Source organism: Rhodnius prolixus, unplaced genomic scaffold (genome assembly GCF_049639745.1).
Source record: "Rhodnius prolixus isolate KJV_2025 unplaced genomic scaffold, Rpr scaffold_5, whole genome shotgun sequence".
Lineage (NCBI taxonomy): Eukaryota > Metazoa > Arthropoda > Insecta > Hemiptera > Reduviidae > Rhodnius > Rhodnius prolixus.
In genome coordinates, this window is record NW_027411624.1 from 4,437,504 (window position 1) to 4,464,788 (window position 27,285).

A 27,285-nucleotide genomic window follows, 5' to 3' on the forward strand; every position below is an offset into this window, starting at 1 on the left:
TTAACTTTAATTATAAATACTTTTCCAAGGCTTTTTGTTTAGTCCCAATTTACAGAATATATTTTGGTTTAAACAAAACAACAACAACAGTAACAATATTAGACAAATTACAAGGAAAATTTTCAAGGGAAATAAGAGAGAATTTTCCCAGAATTCGACACTGTACAAAGAAATAAACAGAAGGTTACACACACAAAAACATATGGTTTTTCCTAGTTTTAGTCTTTGTCCTACACTTGTTCTTTTTTCATTTTTGTTTGTTAGTTTGGAAGTGGGAAAAATGACTTTGTTATTAAGAAAGAAATAGTCGAAAATAAGGAGAGATACACGATGAGTGAAGTGTAGACAAAGAGCTAAAGGAGGAAGACTCGAGAGGACAAACTTATCGTAGAGAATACACGGCCAATGAGAGAGAGGAGATGTTGAAGAATAGATCTCAAAGGTGGGAACAAAGACAAGTAGATTGGAGTGTGTGTGTGTGAAGATAGCCGAGGTGTTCTTGGAAGTGAGAGCTTATAAGAAGAACTTTGGAGTTGAAGAAGAGTTTAGAAAGAGAGAGAGAGAGAAATACTGGTGGAAGTAAGCTGTGGAATAAGATGGAGCGACAAAGACACGGCGACACGATGAGCGGTGGTGTGTGTGGCCTTGGAAATAGGTACCTTTCCCACGTCAGTGCACTGATCCTGTGTGAACTACCTCCCACCATGTATACCTGCAGCCCCAGGATCTGCTCCTACAGCGCTACCTTTACTACTGCTTCTGCTGCTAGGCTGCTTCTGTGATTGATAAACACTTCTCAAGATATCCCCACAACAATCACTCTGAAATCCTGCTTTTTACTATAAAAACACTAAACCTCGTAAATCTGAAGAGAAAAAGAGTCTTTTGTGGAATATCATGTTCTGTTAACCGAATTTCCGCAGTGGTGTGCACCTTAAGAGATGCTTAAGATTAGCATCAGTGGTTTTCCAACCTTTTCTCAAATATCTAGAATCTTCTTGGATCCCGGATTCAATAAAATAACACTTGCGGTAGGTTGATTCTGACGAGAAACTTAATGACGCAATTGGCTCCCGTGAACCCCAAATAAATTTTCAAAACACAATCACCTTGACAGCGATACAGCACGTCCCCATCACAGATTGTACAGCAATTATTTATTTAAATACAAATGTTATTAGTTCCTTTGTTGACACGTTTTTCTTGTATTATTGTTGTTTTCGCCATTATTTAATTTTCCAACAATTTATTTTCTTATCTACTCATTAACATTATGTACGTGACAAAAATATATCGGATAAATTATTAAAACTAACCATTTTCTCAATCAATCAATCACGTAATTTCTTCATTAAAAAGGTAAATAAGGGATAAACAGAGTGGAAAATGATAATCATTACAACGATTTTCTATTTTTTACGCAGTTTACGTCATCAATTTTTAAGAAAACTTGGAATTTATGCCCAAAAGACTTCTGTTAAAGAAGTACATGTTTACTTGCAAGATAGTGCAACATCACACATCTCCCTAAACCAGGGATCGGCAACCCGCAGCTCTTTCATTCAAATTTTGTGGCTCTTCAGCCTACCCCAAAATAAGAGGCTATTCGCCGAGGCTGACTGCAGAAGTAATCCGTCAAGGCCGGGGGGGCTATAAGGATAATTGTAGTCTTATTAACTGGCCACTGCAGACTCAGGAAACACATGCATTGCATGGGCCTGGCAGATGAGAGTCTTTGTAGGTTCTGCCAGGAAGAAGAGGAAACTGCACTGCACGTGTTGTGTCAGTGTGAGGGGCTTGTATGGCTAAGGATGTTACTTCTCGGGGAGGAAAAACCAAGGCCTGAGAGCTTTACCCAGGAGTCACTCTCCGGAATTAAGAGTCTAATTAAACGGACGGGTCTGGAGGGTGAGCTCTAAGGTCGGGAAGCCACAATAGATCCAAAGGGGTCGCAGTGGCGTAGGCCTTGAGGCCGCCCTAATTTAATCTAATCTAATCTACCCCAAAATAAATTGTATATTTCAATTTTATTGCAAAAAAAGGGCAAATTTCATTTATTAAAGTAAAGATATTTTTTCAAAAAGAACTTTAAATGTGATTTGGTTTGAAATTGAATAGAATTATATTAAAATACAGTACGTAATTATAAAAAGACTGCCACCATTTACTCGTACATTCAAATACAGGATTAGTTACTATTTATTTGTATATTTACTTCGAAATATGTAAAAATAAATATATAAAACATTTAAATGTTATTGAATATCATAAAATCATAATTTGTGAGTACAAATGATCTACAGAGTTGTTCACACTACCATCCTTGCGGCTCTTGGTAAGATTTATTAAAATTATTTAAGGAGAAATGGCTCTCTACTTAAAATAGGTTGCCGACCCCTGCCCTAAACCGTTCTCAAATCAATATAACTAAAGAAGTTTCAACCAAAGTGCTAGATCTACCGTAGTTTTACATCCAGTTCTAGTTGGAATGAAGCTCTTTATCACTGAAATGTTTTGGCTAGATATAGTGTGGCCAATTATCAAATTAGTCTGTTAGTAAGTGTCCAAAAATAGAAAAATTGCCGTGTTCAAATTTAATATTTCGCAAAGGTTATAACCCAGAATACTTCCTTCTATAAAAATATTTAATAGAAGTACGTACAAGACTCGTTAAATCATCTTAGGAACTACATCTGCTGTTCTGCTAATAAATTTACTGCTATATGACCGTAAATCTACAATAATCACATATCCCTTCAAAGAAACGGAAGACATTACAAAGTGATTTATGCAAAAAACGAACATTTACAAATATAAATATATATATAAAATGCACATGGTTAAATATTGCAGTAATTATTGCGAGAAGGAGAAAGAATTAAGGTAGTTGGCGAGAGTTTTTTTTTTACATCTCGGAAGGCTATTCTAAATAGCTAAGAGAGAGATATGGGGAGCTTGAAAATGTAGATTATTACCACCGTAATATGTGGTTCTGTGTAGAATGTAATAGCTTGACTTTAGCGTAATAAAAAGAAAATGAACGCTAGCAGATCTGCAAAAGAGCAAATGGCGACCACAAACAAATAAACCAAAAAATAAACAAAAAAGTTAAAGAGTGTTATTAAAATAAAATGCGACATGTGATTTATACCCAAACTAGCTGTACACAGTGCTATAAACTTTGCACCATTACCACCAGAGCGCACTGGCCAATAAATCCGCTACCTACTTATAATTCTACATTATGGCTAGTATAAACATTTATTCTCCCACTCCTCTGTCTCACTCTTGCTTTTATCAACATCAAAATTTCACAAATTTTTGTTTTTAGTTTATTAAAAATTATTTCTTAACCGATTGGTGTAAACAGCCATACAAAAGATGGTTAAGAAACCAGCACTATTTACTGTTAAGTTTTTTTAAAATATTACAAACAAGAATATATAGGTTTCGTGACCGTAAATTGTTAAACTTAGGATTGAAGATTGGCGAGGAATCGGTCCAAATAAAGAAACAAACTCGTCTTCTTGTCAAAGTTTCGACTAATATATCGTCCTCAAGCAGGGCCAGGATATTACAAATACAAACAATTCAGTAACACAGAAAATCAGTTTACTCAGGCCCTGAAGAGGACAATATATTTGTCGAAACGTTGGCAAGAAGACGAGTTTTTTATTTTTTTTTTATTTTTACCGAATCCTCGCCAATCTTGAATCCTATAAGATTACAAACAATGAGCAAACGAAAGCTTCAAAAGAAGTTTAAGAGATTCAAACTTCTAATGATTTTCATATAATCTGATAAATATTGCTAAGATGAAGTATTACCGTACACATCCCCGTGAAATAGTGCTTTAGAAGCCTATACGTACCTATTCCTAAATTTATAAAATAAAATTTCTGTGTCAGTAAATTTGGGGGGGGGAAATAATAATTTAGTATAAAGGTACTAAGTACTTAACGTACTAAGTATAAAGGCCTTATGCCTTCTGAGTAACACCGAGGATGTTACTTCTCGGGGAGGAAAATAACCAAGGCCTGTGAGAGCTTTACTCTCCAGCATCAAGAGTCTGATTAAAAGGACGGGATCTGGAGGGTGAAGCTTTAAAGTGAGGAGAGCCACAATAGATCCAAAGGGGTTGCAGTGGCGTAGGCCTTGAGGCCGCCATAGTTTAATCTATCTATCTAACACCGAGAACCGCAAATACCTAAAAAAACATTTTTTGGGGGGAAATTCGAACTTCTTATCGGGCCATTTTTTTTTTGTTTATCATTATACTCGGCATTTTTAGCAATTCACTTTAATTCTCAAATAAGTTGTATGCATCTAAGTACTCGATCGTCGGAACCGTAGATTCGAAAATGCTATTATTAACAAAACGAGAAATAAAAGAATAATATAAACTAGTTTGCGTTGTAGGCATTTTTGTATTTCTCTTTCTCTTAATGAAGGGAAATGTTGGAATCGTGCTATATTTTTTATTTTAGGGTGTACTGCTTTGAAGCTCGTGGACAGTTTCTAGAACTGGTAAACAGTTATTCTCCAAAAAATAATAAATAAGGCATCAACAGCTTAAAAACAGAAAAATTTAGCCTAAGAATATAAAGATCGATAGCTTAAAAAATTATTTTTAATGGTTTCTGGCGGTTGGATGCGACATCGTGTTACCAAACATTCTGAATCAGGGAGAAATTTGTCACATCTCTGTAGATTATATGGCAAGAGAGAGAGAGGAGTATAGGTGAGGAGACTTTGTTGGCATTAGATCTTTCTGGCATGAGAGCGATACAACTCGCACTGACGACACCGTCGGCGGCGAAGGCATCGAAGTGGAAGGGGTGACCCTATAAGAGATTGGAGATCCGGCGCCGGGCCATCATTTTAAAATCACAATCCGGCCACTTTTAACTAAAAATATTTTTAAAAAAAGAGTAAATATTTTTTTTTTTAAAGGCTTAACCTCGGCCATAGTAACTTTCACTGCTAAACTATCTGTGCCCCTCCACTTCAACTCCAAACTGGGTTTATTTATAAATTGGGTATTCCAAATGGGTTACTATTCATCTGAGGGAAAGGCGGGGACTAATTCACTGGGTTGTCTTCGTAATAAAACATAAAAACAGCTGTGATGAACCCAGTGGAGAGGTGAAACCCAGTAATTTCAGTACATTAAATTGGCTTAACACTCAAGTCCAACACTTCCCTCTCCTTGAAATGCCTTGAATTGAAGTTTTTGGTTTTGAAAACGTTCTCAAATAAAGTTAAAGACTTGAACAATGTGAACATCAAGTGAAAAATCAATAAATCACGGAAAATGGCTATTTCCATTCAACCTATATGCTTAAAATTTGAAGTATGTTTACATTTAATTTGATACGAGTATTGTGGTCGTAAATTGTACCGCATTTGGCACGTTAGAGGAAAAGATTAATATCTCCCTCTCTCAGAAGTGCTGTTGTCTGAATTTTCTTTGAAAAATATGTCAAGTAAACGTTTTATAGCTATAGATGTAAGCTGTGGGTAAAACGTTTTCAATAGAAAGAAATGAAGACGCAAAGTGGGACCTCTATTTGTGGCTGATTTCGACAAGATTATTGTCCGATTCAATGATAATTCCTAAACGAAATAATTGAACACTCTTCTTCAAGCTATGATAGATAATACTTCCAGACAGACAGACTAACAAATACCGACTTTTATACAAATTAATATAAATCGCAGACCGGATCCTCAAAACGCTAACATCAGGTATAAATCGGAAATCAGCGTACTTTACACTGAAAAGGCTTTCTAAAAAGAAAAAGCTTCAACATCACCATTGTCCCAAAATTTAATTTCCTGAGAAAGGCTTTCGAATAAAATTTGAAGCATTTAGGTGGGAAAATAGTGAAAATCCAGAACTGTTCTCGAAAAAATGAGAAATAAATTCTGTACGGTCGCATTTCCGGCAAAAAGACAAACTTAGAACCGGAAGCTCAACGGATTGTAAGTAGAGCTTTCTTTCTTTTTTCTTTTGTAAGACATCCGGTCCAAATTCATTGGTTCTCTCTCACTCAAACTCATGGAAGATAAGTTGGCCTATCATCAGCAATATTGGGGCCTTTAAGCAGCTGGACCCTCTCCAAACACCACAATATCGCATCCTCCAAAACTGCTAGCACCAGCAATCAGATTATGTTCGCCCTGATTACAATTTCCATCGACGCCCACAAAACTGACCACTCTGGAAGTAATTACAGTATTTACTCTAGGCCGTAATGCAGCTGGGTTTTGCGACACTTCCTAACCACAACTTGAGTTGTTTCTTGGATCCTGTAAAGGAAGACACCCATACTATTAATTATGGTTGACCTTCCTTTCAAGTTGTCCAAGTACAACCTTCTGCACTTCTTCGCCCCAAGATACTGCACTTCTCTTTCAGGAATAACGATCCAGTTACTTCATCCCCTTCAGGCTTGACTCATATTCTGGAGGGTTCTGGATTATGAAAACAAAACTCACTCCTTTATTTTATTTTTTTCATTCTTTTAAAAAAAGTAAAATATCCCCTCTAGTTTACCGGAATGACTCCCTATCCTGTAGTAGGTAGTAAATGATCGAAACTACTGTTCTCCCTCGTTTCTGTCTGCACTTAGGGACTAATCACATCATTTAACTTAAACGTGATATAAAATCTCCAATCAAAAATCTATCGGACAGTCACTGATACTCCGTTAAGTATCCACACCATCCCCGGTGAACTCGCATAATCCAACAGCAGTACATACTTCTCTCTTCGAAACCTCCTTGGAGGCTAAATCGCTAATAACCTCGCGTTCACCTGGCTGTGTCATCATCCAAACTTATTAAGGAGATAGGCTATCTTCTTATATATCTTTCACGGAATTTTACTCAATATCTGTGTAATATAGTGAGAATTAAATCTTTTTCTGAAATTTTCGAGTTTTGAAGAATTTTCACTTGAACCGGAAGTTAGTATTCCTTGAAAGGCCTCGTTTTTTTTAGCATCCGCTTCGGTGAGCTTAGAAACATTATCCGCTATTCTTGTGTGTGCTTAATATGTTGTGGATAATGTAGTTTTTTTAAAAAGAAAAACCATTCTTGAGTCAAGTTTTAATATATACTTAAATGTTATAAATTAATAGAATTACGGTTTGAATACAACCTTGAGGGTACCCAACAGATTTACCTGAACAGGTAGTGCCAAGATTTGCTTTTCAGTTTTTATTATTATTTTTTTTTAAATACGATACCTACCTGTTGCCCATACTTGTCTACCTGTTAGGTCTTTCATTTCTCTTTTAGAGATCTCCCACTTTTCTTTCAATTTTTGTGTTTTATTTTATTCTTTTTTTCTTTTTTTTTAATTAAAAGGCGCGTATAAGTACAGAAGTGGACGAAGCAGACCACAAAATAAATAAATAAAAAAAACAACCTTCAAAAGCTAAGTGATGAGATGGTTTAGAGTAGGGATGTGGGCAGTGTTGCCAGATCTCTTTTATTTCAGACACCCACTAGTTTCTGTGACGTAATAAGACGATATATTAATGCTAGGTAATACCCTAAACTGTAATGGGGAGGTTAATATACTTTGGACCTTTAATCAATTATAAAGTAATAGTGACAAGATGTGTAAAAAGAAGAAGAAAAAAAAAACTTACTTAAGGAAATAAACCTGGCCTTCAGAAGTGCGAGCTTGTTCCCAACCTGGAGGCAACGGGCCGAGTTCATCCAGTGCCGTTATATCGTAGGATCTCTGTTTAAGATGCTGCGGTTGTGTTTGTTGGGCCGAAGCGTAAGTCTGTTGCAAAGATGCTGGTGAACTATGCGCCCTAGGATGATTCACTTGCAGTCCAGTGACCGTTGTCGTAGCATTACCGAACGCAGAATCTGCTGAATTTTCCCGGCTGTGCGAGATCGACGAAACTGAGGGTGATTTAGAGCCGGTGGATGGAGGATTGAAGAAACTGTCCGGTAACTTTCTCATACGTAACGGCACTTGCAGTGGTCTTTTCGAACCTGGTTTTAATACGCTGTCGAATAGTGCTTGTAATTCTGAATCCGAATCTTGATCTATCCTAACGACCAGGCTACTCTTAAACTCTACGTCCGGATTTCCCGCCATTATTATTATATTCTATTTAAAAAAAAGTACTAATTTAAAATTGTTTAAGGGGGAAATTAATTATGTATATATATAAAAAAAAAATAAAAAAAACCTAGGGGATTACGGGACCACCTCTGCACTAAACACACATTGTTGACGTTACAGTTACTACTCAAAAGTGGATCCTTCAAGAGCGGACAGGAAGTTCACTTGTTGCAATTGCGCATGCGCCTATGCCACTCCCTTGTGGTTTTTTTTAAAAAGGCAGGTGGCAGCACCATTCACAGTGGCAAATAGTTGAATCTTGAATGAGTGCAGGTGGCGCCACCAGCTGGGACGAACATGTCGTCATTCCTAGATAATAACAGACCCTACCAATGGATTCAAGATTTCCTCCTTATTCTACAAAAAACATACCACCACCAGTTTTTAAGTAACCTCACGCGGAGAGATATTTCGTACAATTGAGTGATTCCTCGGGCGGATACCCAGTGCAGAACTACTAACCCCTAACATTCCGTGTTTTTCTTTAATGATAGGTTAACTTTTTAAAATAATTATTTTCAATTCAATGTGAATGTGTTTTTAATGTAATTCCTCTAAAAAAACATAACTCAGGAAGTAAACATGGTGCAGAAGAAAGTGAATGAAGATTTACAAAGAGAACGGGATAAAGGTACATTTAACCCAGAAGAACTGACAAATCTTATAGATGGTGGTGCTGATAAAACTGAAGAAAGACGTGAACTAGGTAATTAATATTATTTTTAATAATGCTAAAATTTTATGTATGTCCAGTTATTTGAAACAAAGTGACACAGAGAATTAACATATCTGTGTGTCACTTGAATAAGTGCAGAGACATTTGTTTACATTTTTTCTCGCCAGTTGATTTGAACTTATAAGTATGTAAATATTTATATTATAAGCTCAAGAAGGTTATAATAGGTAAGGAAAAGGTTATTGAGAAGTGCTTGTTGTTAAGTGAAAAGCTACGTTATTCCCGAATATTACATATTTCATGTAAATTTAATTCGCATAATTGTGAACTCACCTCCAAATTGAAAAACAAACTAATTACATATTAGAAGGGTTAAGCTGTAAAATAGGGGTTGCAAAGTCTTTTTTTTTTGGGTGTTGTTTACTTGTCAAAAAGTAAGTTCAACCCATCACTATGTTAGTTATTCAGTTGAAGGTTCTTTGAAGGTAAGTTTTTAATGTAACCTACTGTAAATTTTATTTGCTTCGTAAAGTTTTGATAATACTGCAATAAATGAGCCCTTAGATCATACTTTGAATTGTAGTGTGTGGAAGAAATTCTGTGTTTCATTGGTTTTTAGGGTATTCTGATGCAAATGTATGGTCTTTCATCTCTCTTCTTTATCATGGTGAAGTTGAATATTTGGTACGTTTCTGTTTGCTAAATAGATTTTTTTATTCCTCCAGAAGTACAAGAATTCTACTTAGAATTGCTGAATCGAGTTGAGATATGATGATTCGCCCTTCGGGCACCAACTTAACAAACAGTGCTTAAGTATTTGGAAAAAAGGGGTGACTTTCGTTACTCCCATTTCATTATACCACTTGTAAAGTATGTTTCACTTTTCAACTAACTGTTCATGCAGCTCTTCTGGTAATTTTGCTTGTTCTTGTTTTGTTAACTTCGATTTACTAGCGTCCATTTTGTTAATTACTAAAGAAACTCTTGTCGAAACTAACTTCATCTGTAACCAAGGTAAAATTTTAAATAATATGTAATGGATGAAGCTGAATTACCATCTTAAGTCCCGCTGATCATCATCGCCTCCTCCGTTCCCTTGTATCATTACTTAACGAGTAAGTCTTCTCTTTCTTCTTCCTACCGACACAGAGTAGTAAAATCTCTTTGCCCATTTCCCTTCCATCATTCGCATTACGTGGCTAAACCGAAATCTTCTTTTTTTGTTGTTATTAATGATAATAGTTTCTTTATTAACTTGTTGCTTATGGATGGAATTTGGGATTCTTTGGAGTCAATTATCTCATTTAGGAAAATATTCTTGATTTTATGTGCAAATCAAAGGCATGGAGGGTAAAGTATTTCAATTCAGATAAATGTTTTGATTTTCTAATTAGCAAATGGTTATCAAATGTAATAATTTGTTTGTTTTACGTAATTTTATTATCTATATGGGCTGAATAAATATATTGTGAAAGTATGAAATGTTGTACACGGTACTTTTTGTAAAATCTGATTTGCAAGCGTCTATTAAGAGATTGGTTTAGTAATGGTTCGCCAAACCTAAACAGTTGCAAACATTTCCTCTCTCTCTTTCTCTTTCTCTGCAGCCGACTTAGATGGTTAATTTATGAGAAAGTGGCATAATAAAGGCACTTTAAACTTCTGATCAATTCTGATTCCCTTAAATGGTTCCATCGATTTTCAGTAAATTTACTGTTTTGCTCAAAAAGCTGTTTTTACCTCCAAAGTGATTTTTATAGAAATTCATTCTACAAAATTTTTCTACAATTCATTGACAGATGTACTTTTTAATTGTTCAGCTAAAAATGCTGAGTTTGTTGAAAATGAAATTTCACTTGAAAAATTTGAGGAAAGAGAAAGTGGTGTCTGTTTCTCATTTTTGGAAGTCCTTTAACTCAGAATATTACACAATACTTGTACTTCTAATAACAACTTAATATCGAAAATTTTAGACAAAAATCGTATACTTATTAATCCCAGAAGTGTGAGAAATATGAAGTATTAACAATTTATGTGTCTAAATTTATGTTTTCTGTACTTTTTCTTTTGTAGTCGACTTCTTTGTTCGAGATCCTATATTTAATGAAAAAGTACCACCTGAATATCTCAGCTATGTTGAACGATACGAAGATGCTGTAAGGAAATCATGTTTAATGATCAAGAAAATAAATGACTGGACAGAAGTGAAAAACACTGGAGGAACAATTGATCTATATCAGTAAGATGTTTGCATTTTCTTTAAAAAAAATATTAATTGTTTTATTATAATTTACAATGCAAGAAAAATAAAAATAAATTAGCATTAATGTAAGCAGCAGATTTCCTTTTCACAAATATTTTTTTCTTTTATAATGGATAGAATTACTCAAGGTCAGTTTATTTATATAAATAGTATTAAGCAATCCTAAGTAAACAGTTGGATATGTTACAAAAGGTGCAAAGTCATTTTGAAAAGAATTGCTTTCTAATGGAAGTCATTAAGGAAATTAAAATTAAAATCTTCCATTATCCTTGTACGAGGGTCATTCAGTAAATAACCTGACAAACATATCTAGTGAAGGCGACGCTTAATGCAGGGAATTGAAACCTTAGTAAGTGTTAATTGGTAACCTTGTAAAGAGTGTCTGTCAGCTGTAGCCGCCATAAGTGTCTTTACCTCATCTAACTTGCGGTGTAGAAGTTTTACTTCTGATCTGTATTTTTCCAGAGATCTGGGGGGATTGGTCTACAGTCCTCTAGTGTATACTTATTGAGCAATAAGTTGCCAATTCTGTTACGATATTTGTCAATTAATAGCTCGTCAAAGCAATGTGCACTTTTTATTTATCATTTCAAGTGAAGGCTTTACCAAGTGCATCTTACTAGCTTACCGTCAGTCCGATGACGGTCAATGTTGCCTGTAACTAGAAAGCACTGTCTATAGTCAAGGGCTTGATGGGCATTTATTAGTGTTTTTTTTTTTTTTCATTTGATTTTAACATTTTTATCTTTAATTAATGAGAACCGCGGCCTTCGAAGATTACATTTCTTCCCATTATCCGGGCTCATATCGTTTATTTACAGATGGGTCCAAAATCAATAATAAAGTCGGAAGTGCTGTGTATGATCCGGTTCGGAACTATTTTACGATAATTAAATTAGAAGATGAGGCGTCCATCTATACAGCGGAGCTAATTGCTATTTTAACGGCTTTAAAATATATTTATTCGTTGTCGGAGAAAAAATATACCATTATTAGTGACAGCCAGAGTGCGTTGTGTAAATTATCACATATACACAACTAGTCTACAAGAATGAATCACATTATTGCAGAGATTGTAGAAACTATTGCCATTTTTAAAGAGAAGGGAGTCTGCATTAATTTTTTGTGGGTAAGGGGTCATTGTGGTATAAAAGAGAATGAAATTGTTGATACTCTTGCAAAGGAAGCCACCAATAGTGGGGAAATGGCTAATTATAAATTACCACACACCGATATCAAGGGTATAATTGCAAAAGCAGCACTACAAAAATGGCAGACAGATTACAATAATGGTGATAAAGTTAGATTCTATAAAACTATGGCAGATCAGTTACCTAGACAACCATGGTTTAAGGGAACTGTCACTAATAAATGGGTTGTTACGACAATAAGCAGGCTGAGAGCGAACCACGCGGTGTGCGGATCGTATCTACACAGGATCAACAAAAGGTCCTCTTCTCTTTGCGTAGATTGCAATGAGGAGGAGGATTTCAAACATGTAATAATGGATATGTCCACGTTATGTGGTAGAAAGGAAACGAATGTTTGACGATATATACAGGTATTTAGATGCACCATTTCGCTACGAAGACATTATATTCTCCACCAACATTTATGTGCTTAAGTCGATAGCAGAGCTAGCAATGAAATATGAATGTATTTAAAAGCTATAGCCGAATTAGAATGAATGGAAGAAAATGCTTAGAGAAGGATTACGTGATTTTAATTTTGGTTAAGCTATAAGCATGGCAGGAGCACAGAGTGCTGCTCCATCCATTAGCAGTAGTTTATGTAAATAGCAGTATATAGTAGAGGGATGAATGAGTGAAGCGAATGTATTTGTAGGTAAGAATGGAGAGTGAGTGATATTCTAGTGATAAGCACCTAGACGATGCTGGCTGTATGGCGGAAGCCAATGCCAAAAAAAAAAAAAAAAAAAAATCTTTAATTTATTTTCATCTAAAGTTATTACTTCATTATTTGATTACAGAGCGGTACTTGGCGGGTTATTGGGCTCGGCTGTACTAAAAGATGGCATGCCATTTGCCCTTCACTACGTTATGTTTCTTCCAACGTTGATGGGCCAAGGGAATATCGAACAACAAGCATATTGGATTGGACGAGCATGGAATTGTGAAATTATGGGAACTTATGCACAGGTTTAGTTGTTTTTGTTAGTTTGTATATTTTTAAAACATTATTTTGGTACAGCTGTTCCAACCTATGGGAAATAGGGATTTAAAGGAAATGAAATGTTCATTTTTATTTTCAAAAATCATGTTAATAACCCCTCTTAGCCTATGAATGTTCGGCCACGACAATAATTGAGCGAGATATCACCTACCCCTGGCATTGAAGATAGTTCTGCAGAAAATCTTGTCGCCATCCTGAAGTTCGATGCGGCAACAACTATTTGGGCTCCTGTTTTTTTCTTGACTGAAGACTCCCTTCCTCTCTTTTGTTTACCCAATTCCTTTAAATACAGCAAAAGAAATAACCATTCTTGCTGACCTGTACGTGATGGGTAAGTTCTTGTACAGTCCTCAGTGAGTTCTTAAATAGAAATAATCATCTCAGTACGATGACTTGTGCCTTCACTTTTTAGCAGTTTGCTAAGGAAACATTTGTTCAATTTCTTGCTTATTCATTCAAATGTAAGTTGAAAACCTAGTCACAATTCCTTTAATTTTAGTAATTGTATTTGGACACAAGCCACTATATCATACCACTTTAAAATATTTGTAAGAGTACATTTTTTGACAAACTCATCATTAAACGGTTCAGTTTCTTCGGCGCTTAGATGCATTTACGTTTTATCATTAGAAGAAGAACAACTGTTTTAAGCCGCACTTACTTCAGAGAGAGGGAGACAATTTCTTGCAGTTAGTGCTTAATGGAATATGTTCTTATAGCGACTTGAAGTGTAATTAAATCCTTATACAAATATAAATAAAAATTACTATTGATTTCAGACTGAACTAGGACATGGCACATTTATCAGAGGTCTTGAAACCACAGCCACTTATGATCCAAGTACTGAAGAGTTTGTTCTGCACAGTCCTACTCTTACATCGTACAAATGGTGGCCCGGAGGATGTAAGTAAACAATTAGAATTTTTGATTTGGTTTTTTGTAATATCTGTTTTGCTGATGAAGAAAATCAAAATTTTTTTCGTTAAATGTGTTGGAAATTTAGAAAATCAAAAATTTGGAAATCCAACTTGAAACATTTAGATTGAAAAAAGGGAAATTTTATCGCCAGGATCTAGGAAGAACGTAATTTTCTGAACCTTATTTAATTGCTCACATCATTGTATTTGAATCGAGATTTTGTAATTTCCTCGCAAGAACCAGATAATTTTAGCACAGGAGCGTCTGTGGATATTCGCAGTCTATTTTTTTAATTAGACTGATTTCGCAGAAACCTTTTACGGCCTTCTTGAATAAATAAGTCTTAGCTGATTCAGTTAGGAAATGATACTCCGTACCAATGTGCTTTGTCAGGTTTCCTTACTCTCCATGAGCTGTTCTTGGAGAGATGGGTGTAGGCTAGCTTCCTGTAAAAATGTCGGCGTTTGTATGTGACTATGAACCCTCTTATTCTAATGTGACAATTCAGTAAATTGTACAAAATTATGACCTATTGTTTTCTTAAGTGCAGTCGTCCTAAGAGTACCACGACGAAGAGCTAAAGCACACACCGAGTATTTCTCTTCAGTAACGGCAGTGTCAGTCCTAGAATGACTTGCGTATTATTAAAACAATCAGACATTATCTGTTGACCATCTTCAACGAAAAAATTAGTAATACGAGGGTCGTTTGAAAAGTCCGTGCAAAGTCAGAGAGATAGCACTACTGGCGCGTATCGAGGTTATGTTTAGTTAGTAGCATCTCTTGGAAGAACACACACCAAGTTTCAGCCAGATCGGTCTATTTCTTTGTGTTTGGCATTCGTTTGAATCGAGGAAGTCGAGTGATTTTCTCACGCTTGACCAAAAACGAAATCGTGTGAAGTGTTGCAAGGAAGGTTTGCAGCTGTTCCAGAAGAATCCGCATGACTTTAAGCGTCGTTTCGTCACTGTGGATGAAACATGGATACATCACTACACTCCTGAGACCAAAGAACAATCTAAACAATGGATTACCAAGGGGGAATCTGCGCCAAAAAAAGGCGAAGACCGTTCCTTCGGCCGGAAAGATTATGGCGACTGTCTTTTGGGATTCGCAAGGAATAATCCTCATCGACTATGTGGAAAAGGGTAAAACTATTACAGGTGCATATTATTCATCGTTATTGGACCGTTTGAAAACCGAGCTGCAAGAAAAACGCCCACGATTGGCCCACCAAAAAAGTCCTTTTCCATCACGACAACGCACCAGCTCACACCTCAGCAGTTGTGGTCGTAAAATTAATGGAAATAGGGTTCCAACTCGTTTCACATCCCCCCCTATTCTCCAGACTTGGCTCCCTCGGACTTACTATTTGTTCCCCAATATGAAGAAATGGCTGGCGGGAAAAAGATTTTATTCAAACGAGGAGGTGATTGCAGAAACGAATGGCTATTTTTCAGACTTGGACAAATCCTATTATTCGGAAGGGATCAACAAACTAGAGCAGCGTTGGACGAAGTGTATAAGCCTAAAAGGAGACTATGTTGAAAAATAAAAAAGGTTTACCCCCAAAAATTAAGTAGTTTTTATTTTTGCACGGACTTTTCAAACGACCCTCGTAAAGGAGGCCATTATTATGAAGGATTTGATAATTTATGTCTATTCATGTATTTATTTATTTTTTTACTGATAATACCGATAAAACAAACAGTTTCATCATTAAAACAAAATCAAAGTAATGTATATATTATAAGAAAATAATATTATGTATATGAAACTAAAAAAGGAAAAAGGAATTACAGTGTATTCAAAATTTAATTTAGAAAAATAATAGCAGAATTGGTTTGTAAATTATTAATTGTTTAAAAAATTATTTATTTAAATAGAATCTATTATTAAACATTTATGAAAAGTATGTCATTACATTGATCCAGTTATGATGATAAATATGTGTTAAACAAAAACAAAAAAAAATTAATAAAATCGAAATCAACCTTTGTACTATTCGAGATTAATTTGATTAAAAGCTTATTAAAATAAGTGAATAAATTGAAATGAGTCAACTATATCTGTTTGTCATTGGTATTTTGGAGAATCATGTTGTTTTTCATTTGTTTTGATTATCTAACAGCTTACGTTTATGATTTAGCGATTTTCAAGTACTTTTACTGCGAAGTAATGTTTGTTTAGGTTATTAATTGTCATTATATTATATGATTAAAAAAAAATTCAATGTAAAGCTTCAATAGCAACGAATTTTCAATCTCATGCTTACATTACAAAATTTTGCTGATTTGGACAGAAATCAATCCTGATACTTGATTCATGGACGTTATTATGATCAATTAAAGAAAGGGGAACGAATCTGCATGACGGCGAAAATTACTGATTGTTATCTTCCCAAAAATCTGTTCTACTTCAAAAAAAAAATACATTTTACATCCTCTAGTCCATTCCTACATTAGTCCATCCTCAGGATGTGATAAAAAAAGAAAGAAAAAAGTTCTTTACTCTTAAAGAAATTTTCGATCAAAATGGGGAATATAAGATAATAAACCTACCACTCATTGCCAACATGCAGGTATATTCCTTGTGAGGCATCAAAAAATAGGGAATACCTTTCTCAACTCGTAGAAGTTATTAAAATTCCACGGAAACTTGATTCTTCTGGAAAAAAAAAAAACAGGAAAGATAGTGAAGTTTAGGTACCAAACAGTGAATCAGGCTAACTTCTTTCTTAAGGTGTCCTTTCCCTACTGCGAATAACATTCTACTTTTTCTGTTCACAGTGGGACAAACGGCTAACTATGCCATAGTTGTGGCACAACTGTACACTAAAGGTGTATGCCATGGTATACATCCGTTTATCGTACAATTGAGAGACGAAGAATCTCATATGCCATTGCCAGGTTAGTAATTTAAAACGAATAAAAGGTTATTTTATTATGTTACTTATTTTGAGATTATCGTTCTTTTAATGTTTATTAATTTATTTATTCTAGGTGTTAAAATTGGAGAAATAGGTTGTAAACTAGGTATGAACGGAACAAATCAAGGTTATCTTGGATTTGAACATGTACGAATACCTAGAGAGAACATGCTTATGAAGAATTCTAAAGTATTGAAGGTAATACGTTCATTTTCCTTTCTGTATTCTTTTCTCTTTAAGCTCTTGAGGTTAAATTTTCGAAATTAAGTTTACATCAAGCAATACATGGTTTAAGTCCTTCCGAAAACGGTAACAAACCTGTAGGTTCACTGCACACAAACTACTTTAATAAATTATCTCGGAATAAAGATTATTATTTAGGATTTCTAAAATAAAATCAGTAATTCTTCTTCGAAAGTGCAAAGTATTTGGGCAAGTATGTTTGAAGATATCGTCGTGCTTTTGCAATTAGTGTACCAAGATTAAATAAAATCTTCTAGCCATTTTTGATCGACTAATTTTATTAAAATTTGTTGCAGACATAAAAATGTATTCATTTATTTCAAAGTTGGCATTTAAAAATTGTTATATTTAACGGTTCCACGCTGGATTGTTTTTTTTTTTTTAAATTATGAATATTTTTCTTCCTAGGATGGAAGTTATATGAAATCACCCAGTGACAAACTCACCTACGGTACAATGATCTTTGTCCGAGTAGCCCTTGTTAAAGGAATTGCAGCCTGTTATCTAGCCAAAGCAGTCACCATAGCTACTAGATACAGTGCAGTGCGAAGACAATCTGAGATTGTACCTGGGTAAATCTATTTATTGAAAATCATGAAATGTATTAATTTTTATTTGTTTGCAACTACAATTAATGTTATATTTATATTTATTTTTACTTGTTTTTCATCAGCGAACCGGAACCTCTAATTATAGAGTATAAAACCCAACAGTACAAACTGTTTCCTCATATTGCTTCTGCCTTGGTGATGATATTTGCTTCAAGATGGCTGTGGAATATATACAATGCTATCACTTCTGAACTGGAGCAAGGAGATCTTGAACGGTTACCTGAGGTAAAGTTTTTTTTTTTAAAAAAAAAAATCATTATATACAGATTCTTTGGGGGTTGGCTAGACAATTCAGGCAAATGATCGTTTTTTGACGTAGTGAGGTATATTATACGTTAACAGTACCGTTTTCAGTTTGAGTTAATAGATGTTTAGAGCTTGGAACCATCAAATATTGTTCTTCAATAAGACGTACACTGTTAATACTCTAAAGCTTTGGAAGTTCACGGCATCAGGCTTAGTGTTGCTTTTTCCTGAATATAAAATGCCTATCCGTTGACAACACATATAGAAAAATAGAAAAAGTCTACGGCGGCCAGTAAGGAGGCTTGCAATTGCAAGCATTGTGGACAATTGTCCAAGGGGACACTCGCCGAAAAGTTATATAATATAGTTTCAAATGTAATGGTTGTTCTAGATACTTTCAATTTATGATAGTAAGGAATTCCACAATTAAATTCAGGCTAATTTAACTGGTACTATGTTTTATAAATTGAAATTTCCTTGTATCTATTCAGTCCTAGTCCAATATTAGAAATTGATAATTTTATGTACAGTTGCACGCAATCTCCTGCTGTTTGAAAGCTGTATGCACGTCAGATGCTGCTCAGGGCATTGAAGAATGTAGAAAAGCGACTGGAGGTCATGGCTATATGACCTGCAGTAGTTTCCCTCTAACTTATGGGCTTGCTACGGCCGCAGAAACTTACGAAGGCGAGAATACAGTTATGCTATTGCAGACGTCTAGGTAAGGAAAACAAATATGGTCTTTTCTTATTGCTATTCTCAAAGTTTTCTTCAATATTTAATTTAAAAAAAAAAATATCCATTCTGAAAAACTGGAATTTTCAGTCAGACAACTTTTCTTCAGATTTAGAAGTGGGAACCTTATTATTATCATGTAGGTGCAACACCATTACAGTATGCAAAACTAGCACTTTAGAGGGATGTCTGATCAATTGTTCTGTAATCTCAGATCATTAAAAATAGCTTTTAACTTGAAGTTTTTTAATTTAAAATTTTTTTAAAGCTTGAATCCTAATAACATACTTCTTTTTCCACTGAATTGACAGATATCTCATGAAAGCTTGGCACCAGGCAAAAGCTGGCACTTCATTGACATCGATGACCAACTATATGATCGATTCTAATCTTTCCAACCGATCTACTTGGCAGAATAATATGGAATGTTTGCAGAGAACCTTCAGACAAGTAGCTTATGGGTGAGTTGAAATGATTATATCCTTTTATTTTTAAATTACTTTTCCATTGATCACATTCTTGTTCTGCAGACTGATAAAGGACACTACAGCAAAGGTAGATCGACTTATTGTGGTCACAGGGAAACAGCAGGAACATGTATGGAATTCCTGTTCAAATCTGCTTGTACAGTGTGCAGAGGTGTGTATTAAAAGTGGAAATAGCTCTTTATATTCCCATTAGTTGTCAATGAATACCAAGACTAATGTTTGGAAATTTTCTCTTTCTCCCAAAAAAGGCTCATTGTCGTTCATTCTTGGTTGATTGTTTCTACGAAGAAGTGAAAACTTCCCAAATATCTCCAGCAATGAAGACAGTTCTAACCCAGCTGTGCGAGTTGTACGGTGTTTACTTTCTACTTAAGAAGTTAGGACATTTCCTAATGGTAAGTTCTTTCGGAATGATAGAAAACTGTTCGGAAACCTCAGAACAGGTTTCTCAACGCTACAATTCTTTAGATTGAAAGATTCATAGTCTTACTTCCGAACATTATACTATTAGTACAATTGCACTTCTCGCTGAAATAAGAGCACATTAGAGTAGGGCTGCCAAATTTTAGGTGTTTTGACAGCGTCCGTGACATTTTGAATGTACAGGGGTTGGAAAAGTGAGAAAAATTTGTGATAAAGTCCAGTAAAAAAAAGTAGCTGTTATAAATAATTTATTTATTAATTTAAATAAAGTACAATTTAAAATAAAACTTGAAACCTGTGATCATTGTCACTGGTTATTGGTCCTAAAAACTTGTGACCTTATTTGCAAATATTTTGGTACATATTTTTCCAAATCTTATATTTAAAATTTGTAATTTGTACCATAATCATTTATTAGTGGCTAATATTATTCTATCATGTACCCACTATTTGAAAAAAGAGTACGATTAGGTTTGTTGTCACGTGATTGTAACCATTACATAGTATAACCTTCCGCAATGTGTACCGCATTAGTTCGTGTCCGTGTATCGTCAGCAAAAGGAGTACATACGTCCGTGCAGAAATGTTTTTGGCGTCAAGTATAGATTATAAAGTAAAAGTAAACTATCAACAAGTGAGCTAGCGAGAATGTTATATAAAAAATCAACTTTATATGTTAAGGGTAAGTTAAACCAAGTAGCTTTATTTTAGTTCCTTTTTCAAGCAAATACTTAATCGTCTCATAAAAAATCGTCCTAATACAAATTTTGAGTTTTTTTTATGTATTTTTCTCGAAACATTCTTGAAAAACTTAATTTTTGTTATTCAAATTTAGATTACATCTTCATCAATTTTAAGCATGGCATTTCATTTAGGGAATAAAATAAGCAAATAAACAAACAAAAATCTAACTACAAACTTATAATTGGACTCTATGACTTAACTTAAATCTGTTTTCGTTTTAAATTCTTCCAAATTAAGGCTTATTTTTTAAGACTTGAATTAAAACATCTTCCACATTTTTTGGCCGATTGTAAAACTTGTATTTCGGGTGTACTACTTTAAATTGAAAGCATGGTGCAATTGTAATAATTACTCTGATTGGGAGAAAGTTTAAGAAAAAGCGTGTCAGAGTTTACGTGAGAATTTATTCTTGGGACAAATTTATTGTGAAGTTTTTCGTTGTTTGGGCCAGTTTATTTTTCTACTAATTATTAAAAGAATCTATACAAAAACATCTTTATTTTCAGTATTCAGACGTCAGAATAGGTGATGTCCCCGCTATACAAGAATGGCAAGACAGACTACTAGAAGATTTAAGGCCAAATGCCGTAACGTTGGTGGATAGTTTTGATATTTGTGACGAAATATTAAATTCAGCTTTAGGTGCTTACGACGGAAATGTATACGAGAGGTTATTTGAGGAAGCAAATAGGTCCCCGTTGAACGCTCTGCCAGTAAATAAATCCTTCCATCAGTATTTAAAACCATTTCTTAAAGGTAATTTTTAATCTTTTTGTTTTGTAAAAAAGAAAAGAGATTGAAGGAAAACTCGGGAAAAGTGTGCCTTGACTAGTAAAGTTTTTTGTTTCCATTCTCATTTTGTAATAATTATGACAACCAAAGACATAATTTTGTTTATATAAAATTTTCATTGACTACTTGTTATAAATTTTGGAAACATCTTTTATGGCAAAACGGGAAATGATACAGAATTAGCTCATGGTATTGTATTGTGTTAACCAAAAATCACAAAAGCTGACAAATTTCAAAGACTTAATATTGATAATCTGTTTTAATGCCTATTGATGCCTCTTAGATTTTTTTTTTTTTTTAAAAAAACTGGTATAAGCAACATGAAGACGACCTTTTCTATCTGTTTCTCAAGATTCTCTTGCACAGGTAAGTTTTCTCAAATTTTTAACTTTTTTGAGTCATAGAATTTTTATCAGGGCTTTACCCTAATTGATTAAATTTTATCTTTCATATTATGATTAATCTGGGCTTAAGTTGGCATTCAAAGAATTTCTATTCAATGTGGCCATCTCTAAATTTTTAGTGAAAAGTGTGTTTAAAAAAAGCAGTACTCAGTTTTCACTTTTCCAATCTTTCTTCGACCACTTTTCTGTTCTTTAGAGAAATACTTCTTGTTTTGCAATTTCCTACGCAACGTGATCATGGCAAGGAAGTTCTGTCAATCCTGTCTTCCATCGACTATCCATTCTTGCCATGCCTGCGGTTTTTTCAGTGAATACGACGACCAAGTCTTGTTCTCCTGCTAGTTCAGCTATAAAAATACGTACAATTTCCATTCTTACAATGTAGCCTAGGTTGGGTACACAGAATTTGCAGCATTGAGAGGTTCAGCTTAGCATGTAGATTTTCTACTGTTTTTTAAAGGTTTTGTAGGATACAAGGTTACCAGAGCTGGACTGATTATTATCTTGTAGAGTAACACACAGATTGAAGGTAAGTTTTTTTTTTTTGATAACTCATGTGCAATGCAGTTGACTAGCAAAATATTCGTGTCCAGTTAGCCATCTAAAATATGCCACAAATTTGACTTCAAGGCAAACTTGATGTAGGTAAGTAATATGAAGCCTTCTCCTTCAGAGACTGCTTCTAGGGGTAAACGATTGCTATTTCCATCGAATTTCAGCGGAAATTTGCTCTTTTTGACATCTCACTACTCTTAGCGCCAATCGCCTGTTTCTTTTTTTTTTTTAATCGCTACAAACATTTTTTAAGTATTTTTGTTTTTTCTTCTTCTTTTTATGAAAAAGATTTTATAACCGGTTATTTTAACTTTTTTGTGCCGAAGTAGTCAATTTTTATATGAAACATATTATTTTATGATATTAAGTACTTTTTATTGAATAGAAAGAATTAATATAAATGAAAATAAAAAAATATTGTAGTTAATTTCTTAATTCTGTGATATGTTTTATAATTGCAATATCTTGACAATGAAATTCTTCTTTTTTATTATTGCCTGGACTAAAATTGTGACATCCAGAACCTAGAATTGAATTTCAAATTTCCATTTCCAGCTTAAAAAGTTCTTCCTGTTTTAAATGATTACTTTCTCTGGTTTATTACTTCCTTCTTAAAATTATTGGTGAGAAACTTTTTTTAAACTTTTTTTAAAAAAAAAGTTATGTTAAATAGGTATAATTTAGATTTTTAGGTAAAAATAAATAAATTGTTATTTTTTTTACAGAGATATATTTTATCGTTATTTTTGTTACTCTATGTTACATAATATTGTTTATTATATTTATATATATCTAAAAAATTGTTAGCTATTTCATACAATATAAAATTATTATTGGTAAAAGTCATTTTTATTCTTAAGTTCCTCTTGAAACTTATTCGTCTTTTCTTAATCATTATTGTACGAAACCGTTTTTATATTTTAATGTAACAGTTTAGTTTTAACGATATTTTTTTTAAATTAAAATAATAAAATACGAAGAAGACTAGTATTATATGTAAAGTAAAATTTGCTATAAAAATATAGGATATCACAAAAAAAATTTAACTAATAATCGCTGAATTGTATTTGTATTGCAGATTACTCGTTTTAATAATGAGTTTTGAAGAAAGAAAGATTTCAAAGTGATGATCATTTCAGCCACCTGCAAGCTGAAAAGCTGTGGAAAAACTTCGTGACGTCTATTTTCAGATCTATGACAACACCGTCTACTTATCTCGTAAGCCCATTGCGCACTCACTTGGGCGCCACTGATTCACTTTTCATTCCTACATTGTATTTTGCTTGGACAAGACAGGAAATGTATTAATATGCTGATATTTCGCGATAACCAATACCAATGGTTTATCAGCTTTTTCGGCATAGTTAACCAATGAAAGTTATTTGGAGATTGCTAACTAATAACGCGACTGTCTGACCTTTCAAATCAATTAAAATACGTAAAAAGGCAGATTCGTCCGTCCTCAGATTTGTATGATATATCATGGATTTTAATTTAATTCATTATTTTTGTGCTACTCTTGACTAATTATCAAGATAGTTCTCCGTACGCAGAGGGCCGCACGCTCTCCTCTGCCTTAGAGGTTTGCTGGTAAAGAAGATGCGATTAATGGTTGCTTAGGGACTGGGTAAAATAATGAGTTTCGGTTCTAAGATACAGGATGAGCTGAAATGCCAGCAAAGAATTGAAAATATGAATTCAGTTCTCTCCGATCTTTTCTTTGGTGGAGTCCAGATCATTTGAAAGGTAAGACAAATTACATCTTTATGTGTTCAGAAAAACTTTTTAGTAAATAGAAAAATGCCTGTGAAATAAATAATCTTCAAGGTTGTTAAACCTATTTGAAAGAAAATATTAAATCTGAGTTAAGCATAATTCAAGATCAACATTTTAATATAGTTTGTAAATTATTTTTGAGATATCTAGTCTCTAGATCGAAAACTTGGCAAAAAATAAAACTAAACTGTTTAATAATTTACTAATTTTTTCTAAAATGAATAATACTCTGCAATAGTAGAGCTCATGCTAAGATCTATCGTTTTAAAAATTAGGAATGTACATATTATTTCCTTTTGATGTTTCGTGAATTTTTATAATTAGCAAGGTTATTACAAAGATAATGGAAAACAAAAATTTAAAAGTCACTATTGCAATCAATGAAATTAAAAATTGGAAGCTTTTTTGTTGTAAGAGAGTTTCCAAAAATAACTTACGTAACTTATTTTGTTAATTGTAATTAAACTTGGATTACCCCATTTTTAGGATATAGGCTTGAAAAAACTTTCACTATCCAGACACTTCCAACAAATTAATTTTACTATGAAACGAATCGATAAAATAAATACTTCTTTTTGCGTATATAGATTCAAAATGAATGAAATGAGTTTCGAATATTAATAAACCTAGGATTAAAACAAATTACCGAAGTTGATAACCTTTATCTCAGCTTTGGTAATTGTTAATATTAAAATTGTAAGAATCATTTCAACACAAAGAACACTTAAAAAGCCTTCACATAAAACTTGATTTTGCAAACTTAGTACAGAACTAATGCAGAAAAAAAACAACTCAAAAAATAATACAAAAAAAAAATTATTTTTAATCAACAACAAATTCATGTTTATGTACATTTCTTTTTACAGAACAGTAATAACCTGTCAAAATCAAACCTATTCAGCTAAAAATGAAGGGAATAGAAAAGGAACAGTAAGGTAAATCTGAGTGCTCTAACGGTCAAATCAAAAACTACTACGTTGAGTTAGTTCTTTGTTCTTCCGATAGATGGCATGAGTATGCAGAATTCGTGCTTTAAACACGTTGTAAGTACACATTTTTCAACACTAATCTTTATTTTCTCTTAAGTTCGTATATAAAGTGCTTCTCTTCATCTCTCTTTTTTGCTATTCTGCTTGCATGATTAAGCGCATTTCTTAAATCTTACAACTTACCTTATTTATAGTTTCTTTCTGCTTTATATTCCATCTTTAAAGTAAGATTTCAAAATAAGAAGTGACTTTTGTATTAGGAATAAAAAAAAAGAAATAGATTATTCTACTTTAATATTAAAGTAGATTAAAATACTAATTTTTTATCGGTTACTTTGAAGTAAATAAAGCAATAAGATAAAAAGAATAAACACCACTATTGTATTGTGTGGGTTATATTTCGTTGTCACAAAATTTTACATTAAGAACATATTTATTTTCAAATTTAGGGCATCTTTAATTCATTTATTTAAATTAGATTTTTCTAACTTAGATACTAGTAAGGGATTGAAAAATCTTGAAAGTAACATGAAAAGAAATGTCTATTTAACCAATTTTTAATTTCTTTCTTATAAGTTTATAAATTTACTAAAAGATGTGTAAATTTGAATTTTTAATTTAAGGCTGCCTTAAGGAGGAATATAACTGCAAAAAATCAACCTATTCAAAAATAAATAGGAATGGAAAAGCTGCAAAAACTAGTGCCATAAAGGGTCGGCTCAGAAACCACTTAATTAGTTCTCTCTTTTTCCACTAGATAGCATAGGTATGTACATTTCAGTTTATTGCATGCATGCATGAATATTGTGCATTAAGCATGGGAGTTGTATTTAATCTTTTCAAACGAGTCGATGTTCGTTTAGTTTTCAAGATCTGCTGATTCCATAAATTTTTTTTTTTTTTTTTTTTCTAAAAAGGTTTTATATATAAAATGAAAACTCTCAGCTTGCTTAAATATTTAATTTATTTCGTTTAGTTACAAGTAAAATAACTTGTATAAAATAAAAAATAAGGAAATATTAGAAACTTGTTATTTCTCTCTCATATCTTATTGTTTTTTAAATTTTTTTTTAGAAGAATAGCAAATTAAGATCCGTAAAAGTAAATTATAATGTATTTATTATTTAAATATTTATTGTTAAAAGCTTTAAAATACATTATACTTAAGTTTTTTTACAAAATATTTAAAAAATACTATTTGATTCATATTCAAACTTTTTTTTAAACAACAATAGAACGTCAACAAACATTTAAAACAAAAGCAAAATGAAGCACAGAGAAAAATATATATATAAAAAGCTTTTATATTCAAGATTAACTCTGTTAAATAAATTGTTTATTTCATTGAATAATGATTTTCAGATTGGAAAAAGCCAATACTGTGGAGTACCTTACCTGCAAAACTGTCCATCAACTCAAGTGGAAATGAAAAAGACGGTGAGAAAACATCGATCAAATGGGTAAGTACAAACATCTTTTGTTATGAATCAATCATTTAAAAATGTTTCATTTATTTGCATGTTTATGTCACTATCTTATTTATTATATGATTTTTGGACTTAAAGTGACAATAACAAGTATTATTTAGTAGGAGAATGAATAAAAACTTTTTATTTAAACCATAAATCTATTTATTTGCATACCTATTTTTTTGTAAATAGTCTTAGTACTTTACATTCTATTATATGAAAAAATACACATATAAATACATAATACACAAAAAGAAGTGGAGAAAAAAAACTTTAAAACTAACAGAAAAACTTAAAGAATAAAGCAGGAGAATAAATAAAAAGTTAATTTATAAAAAAAAATTATTTATTAGCATGCCTATTTTGTTTTTACGTAACTTCATATTTTACATTATTTATATATAAATTAATAAAATACAAAAAGAAGTGATAAAAAATGTTCAAAACTAACAGAGAAACTTAAATTAATAAAGAAATTTAGGTAAAAAAAAATAAAAAAAAAATTAGTTCCAAAAAAATCCGCCAGAGGGCGCCACTTATCAGACAGGTGTGGAAATAGTTCCAGAAATGGCCACTAGGTAGCAGTGCTGTAGCCTTCCCTATATATACGGCAACACAGGTAATTGTCGTCAGTACGACTTGAGTAATGCAGGGGGGTAGGTCGCTCTGTCGCTCCCAA

At 33.2% G+C, this 27,285-nt stretch overlaps 2 protein-coding genes and 1 long non-coding RNA gene across 14 annotated transcripts in view; 2 read left to right on the top strand and 1 right to left on the bottom strand.

Moving 5' to 3' along the window:
- The window catches only part of yki (Transcriptional coactivator yki), a 63,570-nt gene extending 55,280 nt beyond the window's left edge, over positions 1-8,290 (bottom strand). For all 4 annotated transcript variants that reach the window (XM_074135760.1, XM_074135759.1, XM_074135758.1 and 1 more), the window contains exon 1: positions 7,662-8,290. In XM_074135760.1, coding sequence (XP_073991861.1) covers positions 7,662-8,125 — 464 coding nt within the window. In that variant the 5' untranslated portion in view covers positions 8,126-8,290. The remainder of the gene's footprint in view (positions 1-7,661) is intronic.
- Positions 1-22,739, top strand: part of ACOX1 (acyl-CoA oxidase 1) — a 73,974-nt gene extending 51,235 nt beyond the window's left edge. For all 9 annotated transcript variants that reach the window (XM_074135750.1, XM_074135749.1, XM_074135747.1 and 6 more), the window contains 13 exons: positions 8,726-8,858; positions 10,902-11,067; positions 13,082-13,250; positions 14,064-14,187; positions 16,992-17,111; positions 17,205-17,329; positions 17,783-17,946; positions 18,048-18,210; positions 18,762-18,952; positions 19,278-19,427; positions 19,497-19,605; positions 19,703-19,849; positions 21,128-22,739. In XM_074135750.1, coding sequence (XP_073991851.1) covers positions 8,726-8,858; positions 10,902-11,067; positions 13,082-13,250; positions 14,064-14,187; positions 16,992-17,111; positions 17,205-17,329; positions 17,783-17,946; positions 18,048-18,210; positions 18,762-18,952; positions 19,278-19,427; positions 19,497-19,605; positions 19,703-19,849; positions 21,128-21,388 — 2,022 coding nt within the window. In that variant the 3' untranslated portion in view covers positions 21,389-22,739. The remainder of the gene's footprint in view (positions 1-8,725; positions 8,859-10,901; positions 11,068-13,081; positions 13,251-14,063; positions 14,188-16,991; positions 17,112-17,204; positions 17,330-17,782; positions 17,947-18,047; positions 18,211-18,761; positions 18,953-19,277; positions 19,428-19,496; positions 19,606-19,702; positions 19,850-21,127) is intronic.
- A 606-nt stretch (positions 22,740-23,345) lies between these two features.
- Positions 23,346-26,755, top strand: LOC141458152 (uncharacterized). Its single transcript, XR_012460762.1, has 4 exons — positions 23,346-24,118; positions 25,015-25,191; positions 25,761-25,903; positions 26,500-26,755. It is a non-coding gene; the product is annotated as an uncharacterized lncRNA (long non-coding RNA).
- Positions 26,756-27,285: the final 530 nt, after the last annotated feature.